This window comes from Chenopodium quinoa, unplaced genomic scaffold (genome assembly GCF_001683475.1).
Source record: "Chenopodium quinoa cultivar QQ74 unplaced genomic scaffold, ASM168347v1, whole genome shotgun sequence".
Classification (NCBI taxonomy): Eukaryota; Viridiplantae; Streptophyta; class Magnoliopsida; order Caryophyllales; family Amaranthaceae; genus Chenopodium; species Chenopodium quinoa.
Window position 1 is genome coordinate 552,093 of NW_018742552.1, and position 11,200 is coordinate 563,292.

Below are 11,200 nucleotides of genomic sequence, written 5' to 3' on the forward strand. Positions count from 1 at the left end.
ATCAAAGCACTAATCTAGATTAAAGACTAAAGTTTGGATGATAAAAAACTAATAATCTGAACTTTCTCTCTCTAGAAACTTATACAAGCATTAATGGAGGCTATTATCTCTCTAGAAATGTTCTAAGCACTTTGCCCTAAATGGAATAGCTGCTTTCTTCATTCCCCAAATCAGCATTTAAATAGGAAATAAAACGGGCTCGCCTGACGGACGTGCGCGCCCTCTACTTCGATCTACGCGCCCGCGTAGGCTAATGTGCGCGCCTTCTACAGGGCGTGATTGCCATCTACAGAAAGTTTTCCTGATTTTTCAAGCCAAGCTGTGCGCCCTCTTCAGTCATCTTCGCGCCCGCGCAGGTCAGTGTGTGCGCCCTCTACAGGGCGCGCGAGGCATCTACAGGGGACACAATTCTGATTTCATCTCGATTGCGCGCCCTCTCTCTTGAATTGCGCGCCCGCGCAGAGTGGGAGAGAGGGCTTTCCTGGGCGCGCAGCCTGATCAGATGCTCCTAACTTGATTTGCTCATGAAACCGGCTCTCGAAACTATCCCGAACTTTCCTCTACTTCACGTATCGATCGGTTTATCTGCAAAACACAGGAAAACACCCAAAAACAGTACAAAATGGTAAAGTAGAGGGGAAGTACGAGGGAAATGGCATTGTTGTGCAATATATGGGGAAGCACGGCAAAATAGGGCTAAACAAGCGATAAATGGAGGGAAATGGTAAGGAAATGAATCCCGAATAGGGGCATAAATGCCACTTATCAAATTCCCCCACACTTACCTCTTGCTTGTCCTCAAGCAAGACAAAAAAAAGGAAAGATAAAACAAACACCACAATGACAAACATAATATGGCATGGCTTGGAAAAACAACATTAGATTTCAAAATGGACAAATGCTTTAATTGGACTCGACCATGTTAAAAACATCAAAGAATATTAGCTATTCTCAATTACATGATGCATGCACTCCTCAAGATGCTAAAGATTGCAAGAGTCAAGCCTCAACCAAGCATAGAGAACTGGTGAGTCGTCCTCTGCCCTAGTCCCCTCTAAAACGGTCCGCGTTCCCCCCACTAGTCTCAAATCATCCCTCTAGGTGGCTCATCATGGCTCCACGAAGGAACCGGAAAAAGAATTATTTTGAGGAGGTAAAAGATCATCCCGATATCTCAACTATGCACGCTCTTTCCACAGGTTTGAAAACCATCTCCCTCTATTGGTTGTTGACCACGTACTCTTAAAGTCAAAGGGGCTTCACACGGGTTGTAATGACAAGGCTCAAGGTAGAGGTAGGGAGAACATTTGAAATAGTGGTGGCAAGTCCTAAGTGAAGCACAAGAATTGCAAATTCTCATAGATGAAACTCAAGTCACAACCACGACTCAAACGAATACCCATAATTTCAATTTCATCGCATTATCAACCTTATTCAATCATATACAACATAGGTTTTTTTTTTTTTTTTCACTCTTCTCAAATCTTACTTGCATGCTCAACTTTAGGATTACAAACCAATTTCGCAAAAGATTCATGCTCATATTCATGACGCTCTTCACACTGGCCACACAAACCCACTGCTTCACTAACTAAAAGGGTTGGTAAACATAGGTCGTTAGGCTTGTAATGAGGTTGAGACAAGAATGGGAAAACATTAGGCTCAAATTGGTTGGAAAGAAGGTTGATGCAAAAAGGAAAAGCAAATTTGTAACTAAATAAAAGAAAATATAAACAAAAATGAGAAATAGTGCCCTTTTCCTCCCCTAAATAATCAACACAAGGATTCAAACATGCATAGTCGAGGATCCTAAAACGCCGCTCAACAAATTGATGAAGGCTTGAATAAAGTGAACCTCACAAGGGATGAGAGAAGTAAGCAAATACCAACTAGAGGGCTTTAAATCCACTACAGGAAGCAACTCCATCTTACCACATCCCATGAACTAGGGGTTCAAACGCCCTCACAAGTTCTTGCCCTTGCTATCTTAGCTAAGGCTCGTCAAATTCAACCAAAAGCAATCTCAAAATGAGCATCTCATCACAAAATTAAGAAAAGACAAGCATTCTAAGGCGCATCATCACGGAGATAGAGTCCAAATATAGCAAGCAAGTTCCAAAACCCAACCATATCAGCATGTCATAATTATGCTTGTCACACGAAAGAAAATGAAATAAATGAAGGAAGAAATCAAGAAGGTTCACATATGAGGCATAAAGATCCAAATAAATCCTAATCGACATACAAGTGAGCATTCGGTAACAAGACCAACAATCCCAGGTTCCTTGGAACCGCATGCAAACATCCTCGAACCATTCAACTCAGTTCTAGGCTAAGAAAAGACTAAACACACCAAAAAGAAAAAGGAAGGGTCTCACCAAATGCCGCTTGAATTTGGAATGTGCAGTCATACCATACTCACCATCAGGTTTGCAATTTGAAGCGCGGGTGAGTTGTTTTTGAAATTCCTTCTTCAATCTGCATCAGTGAAACAAGGAAAACACACCAAAAGAAAGAAAGAAAAGGAACATAAACTATACACAAGGGATTAGACCTTCTCATCATAAACAACAAAAACAACAGGATATCAAATAAAAGTAGCGGAAATAGACAGCAAGCTAAGATTTCCCCCCCCCCCACACTATAGTGATGCAAGCCTCTTATATACAAAAGAATCGACACCTGACACTTATACCCCCCCACACTTAGAAGGAGCAACGACCTCGGTGCTCCAAGACAAAACAAGGGAAGGGAAGGACAGGGGGGATAACCAAGAAAAACAGGGGGCTAGTGCCCACTAGGGCCAGCATCACCGGAGTCCGGCCCCTTATCCCCATAGGAGAAGCCTTCACGTGGGCCATGGGGATCCCAACCTCCAGTGTAGCCTGGAGGCCAACCATAATGAGCTCGGAAGAGGTCTTGTTGCCAAGTAGGCAACGGGTCGAATTGGGGGGGGGGCATTGATAGGGGTTGGGGGTGGGTGGGATCAACATAGGGGTAATTAGGGTCACCCCTATAATCACCACCACCCGGCAACCTATAATCATAGGACCCGGATGAGTCAGGGAAATCTCGGCGCACCCTATTTGGCTCGGAAGGTCCTTGCCAATAGGGGTAGGTAGGGGCGTTGTCACCCCCCCACGATGGCACTGGGCCATGCTGTGGTGGCCAATATGGATAATTGACTAGAGGCGTGACATCGCCTCTATCTACATGCATACCGTAAATAGACTGTTGTTGGAGAAACATACCTTGTTGGGTTTGAAATAAGCTTTGAACACCCAACTGGAGGCTCCCCATTCGCTGCTCAAGGCTTTCCAAGCCTTGGCTTTGGAACAACTGTTGTTGTTGTTGTTGTTGGTCCATCATCTCCACATCATCCTGCTCAACTACAGGGCCCCCTCCTCGATCGGCTCCAGGAAGGACACCGTTGTCCCTCCTAACCTAGTAGAAGTTTCTGGACTCCCTTTGGAAGGAGGTAAGTGCTGGGTTTGGGAGAAAGCAACGGTGTGCATGAGACACCAACAAATCATAGACTCCCTCTCTAGGGGTGAAGGCAATGAATCCCAACCTTTTAAATTGATCGAGATTGAGAAGGATGTCACCGCTATTCCCAACAATAGTGCAAGAGGGGAGGAGGTCCCCATGCCCAAGCTTCAGGGCTAACCTTGTTACCATACTCCCACAGGCAATTTCGTCGGTCTTCTTCCCCTTGGCGATTGATAAGCAATTTTTGATGAAGAAGTAGCCCAGGTTCACTCTTCGGCCTAAGGCAGGCTGAGTAGCGAACCACAGAGTGAGAATTTCCTCTCTAGACATCTTCCCTAAATCCTGCTTGTTGAAATAGCGTATCCAAGTATACGGTGCAGGATTCTTAAGGCCGGGTGAACTATCTCACTGGCTAAGGAGTAACGGTCGTTGAATTCTTCTTTCCCCGTGATCGCTCTCCACCAATGTGTATCATTATAACCTTCGAAAGAGGAGTTCTCGGGAGCGACAAGGTTGGCATCAGGATTAAAGTCCAAGGCAATGTTGAGTTCTCTCAAGGATAATGTATGAGTTTTGTTGAAAAGCTGGAAGGTGACTCTGAAGTCATCATCCCCCACAGCTTCACTGGAGAAAGTGGAAAAGAATTCAAGAGTTGGCTCAAGGTAGGTGTTGAAAGCCGAGTTCACAAAGGTACCCAAATTGAGGTTTTCAAAGAGTACCCAAATGTCTTCGTCAATACATAAGCTTGTGGTGGCCGGACGGTGATAGTGTTTGGAGGGTCTAAGCTTCCTCTCTCTCATTTTTTTGTAATTGGCTTCGTGGTTGTTATTTTGGAAGGTAAGAGGGGGTAGAGGTGGTTGATTTTGTTGGGATTGGGAAGATTGTGGTTCCTTCCCGCTCTTTGATCGTTTTCTACCAAATGTCAACATCTTTGCCCCAAACACTTCTCAAAAGCTTATACCACAAAGAATTCCACACCAAATCACCGTAATTATACCAACCCAAAAATTCAATTGCACTATCAAGTGAAATCCTACAAAACAACAATTAGCACAACAAATAGAACAACAACGTAACAAAATTAGTCAATAGGCAAGGAGCTCATGAAATTTACATAGTACCCAAACAAATCCCAAAATTCACAAACTACCCACACACATCATGAAATCCATGGCCAACAATTTACAAATCATGGAACCACAAATATTTATATCCAACAATTCACAATCCCCTAACTATTTCAAGAAAATCCCAAAAATTGCAAATTATCCACAAGTATTTCATTAGAATTACAGATTTGCAAGAATACTCATATACATGTCAATATAATCATAAGAATTGCAAAAATACCCACATGCATTTCAATTGAGTCTAAAATTTCCCCCAAAAACATCACAAATTCAAGAAGCCTATCATGAATTCTATCAAAATGTAATGAAAATTAGGCTTAGGAAGTTAGATATACCTTCTTGAAGACGAAAATTCGAACAAAAACTTCACCAAGGAGGCTAGGTTTGTGCAATGGGAGATTGAGGTTTTTGGGGTTTTCTTGAAATCTCTTGGGTGAGAATCAAGGGTTTTTGATGAGCAAAATTGTGTAAAATGAGATTTTGGTGAGTGTTTGATGAATTTAGAGGGAGATTTGGGGAGTAAAGGTGGAGGTTGTGAGGTATTAGGGAGGTTATTAATGGAGGTTAGGGTTTAGGAGAGAGAGAGAAGTGAGAGAGTGAGAGTGAAAATGGGGGTGAAAGAAAGCATACCTGCCGTTTTTTTCTGGACCGGTAACGTGCGCGCCCGCGCAAACCTCATGCGCGCCCGCGCAAACCATCCTACGCGCCCGCGCAGACTTGTGAGAGAGCCCTCTCACGGGCGCGAATGCCATCTCCAAAAACATTGGCCCTTTTTTCAGAAATTGTGCGCGCTCGCGCTAAGGACTATGCGCGCCCGCGCTAGGGACTCTGCGCGCCCTGTAGAGCCCTCTCAAGGCATCTACAACATTTTTTTCCTCCTACAATCAATCTCAAAATTCTCTCTAACTCTACTAAAAATTCCTAACACATCAAACTAAATTGTTTATCAATATTACAAACCCCATTAAAAACATATAAAAGTTCAAGTTCAAAACGACAATACTCTTATATTACGGAATTGGCTTCGAGAGCTCTCATCCCGAGATCATCAAACGCGCGTGAATGTCGTTAATCCTCTTCATTGTGCTCCTTCCTTAGGCCTACTTGACCTACAATAAAAACAACTAGGGATTAGGTCCAACCATAAAATCTAACTACGAAAAATCAAAAACTCAAAGGATAAAAGGGAGAAAGGGCCCGGGTTGCCTCCCGAGAAGCGCTTCTTTTTTAGGTCATTAGCTTTACCGTTACTCCGATTCATTAAAGCTCTACAAGGGAAGGCTCGTAATCCATGGGATCAAGCCTAAGGCACTCAATACAACCAACTTCGTTCTTTGAATGATAGAGTTTGATGCGGTGTCCGTTAAACCAAAACTTATGATTGCCCGCATCTAACTCAAAGGACCCATAAGGAGTAATATTGGAATCTTGAAAGGACTGGACCACTTGGATTTCAGTTTTCCAGGGAAAAGACGAAGTCTAGAGTTGAAAAGTAGAACTTCATCTCCAACCTTGAATTCTTTAAACTTTATCCTTTGATCGTGCCACTTTTTTTATTGCTCCTTATAAAGCCTTGAATTCTCATACGCATCGAAACGAAGCTCCTCTAATTCATTCAATTTCATCAATCTTTTCTTTCCGGCTTCCCCAAGGTCCATATTAAGCTCCTTGATGGCCCACCAAGCCTTATGTTCCAACTCTACCGGGAGATGGCAAGCCTTGCCATAAACTAACCAGTATGGGGTTGGTCCTATAGGGGTTTTGTAGGCCGTTCTAAGGGCCCATAGAGTATCATCAAGTTTGAGGGACCAATCATTTCTAGTTCGGTTCACCATCTTCTCAAGTAGGTTCTTGATCTCTCGGTTTGATACCTCAACTTGGCCTTGAGTTTGGGGATGATAGGGGAGCCCTACTTTATGGTGGACACCATATTTCTTGAGGAAGGCCTCAAGTTGCTTCTTCGCAAAGTGCGATCCACCATCACTAATTAGAGTCTGGGGCACCCCAAATCTTGGAAAGATTATCTTCCTTAGAAGCTTGAGGACTACTTTGTGGTCGTTGGTTGGCGATGATATAGCTTCTATCCACTTGGTCACATAGTCAACCGCAACCAATATATAAGCATTTCCGCATGAGGACACGAAGGGACCCATGAAGTCAACCCCCCAAACATCAAATGGTTCAACTTCAAGGATACCTAATTGAGGCATTTCATCCCGTTTTGTGATGCCTCCCGCCCTTTGGCACCTATCACACCTAGATATGTATCGTTGGGCATCACGATGCATGGTAGGCCACCAGAGTAGAGATTGAGAGATTTTAGCCACAGTTTTAGTTACACCACCATGTCCTCCACACGGTAGTGAATGGAAATGTTCGAGCGCGCTCTAGATTTCATGGTCCGGGACACACCTCCGGAATATACCATCTCCACATTGTTTGAAGAATAATGGGTTATCCCAAAAATAACGCCTTACTTCCTTGAAAAATCTCTTCTTTTGTTGAGATGAGTAATGGTATGGGATAATTCCACTAGCTACGTAATTTGCGAAATCCTCAAACCACGGGCTAGGAGAAGAAGCGATAGCCATAAGGGTCTCAACACCCATCTCCTCATTTATCGGAACACTTTCAACATTATTATGTGGTAATCTAGACAAGTGATCGGCAACATGGTTCTCGGCCCCCTTCTTATCCCTCATTTCGATATCAAAATCTTGTAGAAGGAGGACCCATCGTATTAGCCTAGGCTTTACATCCTTCTTGTTCATTAAGTACCGAACCGCAACGTGGTCTGTGTACACTATCACTTTAGAGCAAACAAGATAGGACAGAAACTTGTCCATAGCAAACACAACTGCAAGCATTTCCTTCTCCGTAGTAGTATAATTCTTTTGAGCATCATCCAAAGTTCTACTAGCATAGGGAATAACATGCAGCTTGCCTCCTGCTCTTTGACCTAATGCGGCTCCTACTGCAAAGTCACTAGCATCACACATTAGTTCAAATGGAAAGCTCCAATCTGGAGCTTGCACTACAGGAGCAGATGTGAGAGCTCCCTTGAGCTTATTGAAGGCTCGAAGGCAACTCTCGTCAAAACAAAAATCTTTATCCTTTTGAAGTAATCCGGTTAAAGGTTTAGATATAGTAGAGAAATCTTTGATAAACCTCCGGTAAAAATCCGCGTGCCCCAAGAAAGCCCTTACTCCCATAATGAAAGTAGGCGGGGGTAGCTTGGTTATTGCCGACACTTTAGCCGGATTAACTTCAATCCCATTTTTTGACACCTTATGGTCGAGGACAATCCCCTCCTCAACCATAAAATGGCATTTTTCCCAATTTAAAACAAGGCTCGTCTCTTGACATCGCTTCAAGACTTTTTCAAGGTTAAATAAGCACATGTCAAAAGAGGAGCCGCCCACACTGAAATCATCCATGAATACTTCAATTTCATTCTCCAACATTTCAGAAAAAATGGAGGTCATGCATCGTTGGAAAGTTGCTGGGGCATTGCATAGTCCGAAGGGCATCCTTCGGTATGCGAATGTCCCATACGGACAAGTGAAAGTGGTCTTCTCTTGATCCTTAGGGTGGATTGGGATTTGGAAAAATCCCGAGTATCCATCTAAGAAGCAATAGAAGGCATGCTTTGATAACCTTTCCAACATTTGATCGATGAAAGGGAGAGGGAAGTGATCTTTCTTTGTATTTTTATTCAACTTCCTATAATCGATGCACATTCTCCACCCGGTCACAGTTCGGGTGGAGATGTCCTCTCCCTTCTCATTCTTGATTATGGTCATGCCACCTTTCTTAGGAACTACGTGAACCGGGCTTACCCATTTGCTATCGGAGATAGCATAGATAATCCCCGCTTCACGTAGTTTCAAAATCTCCTTTTTTACTACCTCTTTAAGGTTGCGATTCAACCTTCTTTGAGGCTCAATGGAGGTGGCATCATCATTCTCAAGATGGATTCGATGCATGCACAACGAATGGCTAATACCCTTAATATCATCAATGCTATACCCTATCACATTTCTATATTTTCTCAAAACAACAAGCAATTTTTCCAAATCAAGCCCATCAAGGGTAGCATTGACAATAACAGGGTATTCCCCTTTATTTCCAAGATAAGCATATTTTAAAGAAGGGGGAAGGGGTTTGAGTTCTACCTTGGGAGGAGGCTTAGAACTCTCCTCCAATTTCTCCTCTTCTAGAGCTAGCTCATCACGCTTAGGATCGTTCTCTTCCTCTCTTTTGGCTTCTTCAATGGTCATGACAAACTCCTTTGCTTCTTGAGAGTAGTACTCTTCCTCGCATGTAAGAGCTTCAACCATTGGATCTTGAGGACTCATTATAACCCTTCCCAAACGATCTAACTCCTCACTCACCACATCAACCCTATAACACTTCTCAACCATGGGGGTCTTGAGTAGCTTAGAGAATTCAAAAACAATCTTTTCATCAGCTACTTCACAAGTAATGGTATTGTTTTTGCAATTAATGACGACCCCCAATGTCTTCAATGTCTCCCTTCCAAGAATCAAAGGAGTGTTCTCATCCTCCTCCATATCCATCACATCAAAATCACAAGGTACATAAATGTGTCCCACTTGAATGGGGACATCTTCAATTTCTCTGCAAGGCAGCTTAACTGATCAGTCAGCTAGTTGAATGGTCTTTCTTATGGGTATCATCTTGATATTCAATTGTTGAGCAATGGACAATGGGATTAGGCTAACACTAGCCTCAAGGTCGGCTAGAGCTCCTTTGGCTTCCAAGTTGCCAATCTTGACCGGCAATGTGAAACTTCCGGGGTCTCTTTGCTTCTTTGGCATCTTATGTTGAACAAGCGCACTCACTTGATGTGGAAGCGTAATAAATTCATCTTTGAGCTTCCTTTTGTTCGATAGGATATCTTTAAAGAACTTCGCATAAGATGGCATTTGCGTCACCACTTCAAGGAAAGGTAGGTTGATGTGTAACCCTTTCATCACATCAAGAAATTTTGCAAATTTGTCATTCAATTTTTGCTCCCCAACCTTCCCGGGATAAGGTACCGGATTCTCATACTTGCTAGTGTCAATGGGGTCCTTACCCTTGGACTTCTTGTCTCCAACTTCTTTCTCAACATTTACCTCCTCATCTCCCTTCTTATCTTCCCTTTCTTTCTCTACCTCCTCACTCCCTTTTGGGCCTTCATAAGAAGCACCCGATCTCAAGGTGATCGCCTTGCATGTGTCGGGTTGTTTGAGGTTGTGAGATGGGTTTGTGTTTGATTGTCTGGGTAGTTTAGAAGAAGAGTTTAAGGATGAATTTTCGGCCACTTGAGCTAATTGAGAATCAATTATCTTGTTGTGAGCCTTAAGCTCTTGGATTTGTTGGTTCATGGCTTGGAGTTGTTGGAGAAGTTGGGTTTGTGTTGAGTCGGGTTGTGATTGCGTTTGCTCTTGATGTTTTTGTGGGTATTGGGTTTGATTTTGGTAGTTGGATTGGTTTTGGTAAGGTCTTTGGTAGTATCCTCTTCGGTTTTGGTTTTGTGGTGGGTTTGGTGGTTGTGGATTGAACGGAGGCTCAACATGTTGTTGAGGTTGATTATTGAAGCCCGGTGGTGGTTGCCTCTAAGATAATCCACTATTGTTCCCCCTATAACCATCTTGTCTAGTATTGTAAGCATTAATGTGTTCGGGACTCAAACCCCCACAATAAGAGGTATCATGGTTTGTTCCACCGCAAATTTCACATGAGAAGGCATTAACTTGGGAGGAGCTTGAACCGGCATTTCCACCCGCATATAGTTTTTGCAACCCCTTGCTCAAAAGCTCGATTTGATGTTGGAGTTTATCAACTTTTTCCAATTCATATCTTCCTCCCTTTTTTGCTTGAGGCTTCCTTCGGCCTCCCCATGAGTAATTCTTTGCAACTTCTTCTATTGTGGCTTCAACTTGATTTTGAGGGATTTTAATCAATTTCCCTCCGGCTCCAGCATCTAGGTTGGCTCTAGACCATCGTAGAAGAATCTCATAAGAAAACTTTGGTTGTATTCATGGTGTGGGCATGCTTGAACTAATTCCTTAAATCTCTCCCAAGCTTCTCCCAAAGTTTCATCCAAATCTTGCTCAAAGGGCTATCTTCCTTCTCATCTTGGCAGTTTTCTCTTCGGAGATGAATCTCTTCAAGAAGGCCTTCACAACTTCCTTCCATGTAGTGAGAGAATTGGGCTTGACATATTTGAGCCACTTCTTTGCCCTTCCCGTAAGGGATTGTCGGAAAAGATGCAATCGTATATAATCTTGGCTCACTTGATTTGTTTGTATCATAGCACATAGTTCAAGGAATCGATCAACATGCTCTATTGGGTCCTCACTTGGGGATCCGGAAAATTGCTCAGATTGCACCATCCTTGTGTATTGGGGATGGATGGCGAAGTTTATCTCGGTAATAGGCAACAAGATGCCTCCGGTGAGCTCATATCCCTCCGGATTCCCAAATTCTCGAAATAAAGAAAGGTCATTCTCTTGCTCATGCTCCGCCATATCGGTAGTAGCTTCACTAGCAAAGGGAGAAGAATCACTATC

General features: G+C 43.2%; 1 protein-coding gene across 1 annotated transcript; it reads right to left on the bottom strand.

The window, feature by feature from the left end:
- Positions 1-9,280: 9,280 nt before the first annotated feature.
- Positions 9,281-10,012, bottom strand: LOC110720248. The gene has a single exon (XM_021899250.1). It carries the CDS (start codon positions 10,010-10,012, stop codon positions 9,281-9,283), a length of 732 nt encoding a protein of 243 aa, XP_021754942.1.
- Positions 10,013-11,200: the final 1,188 nt, after the last annotated feature.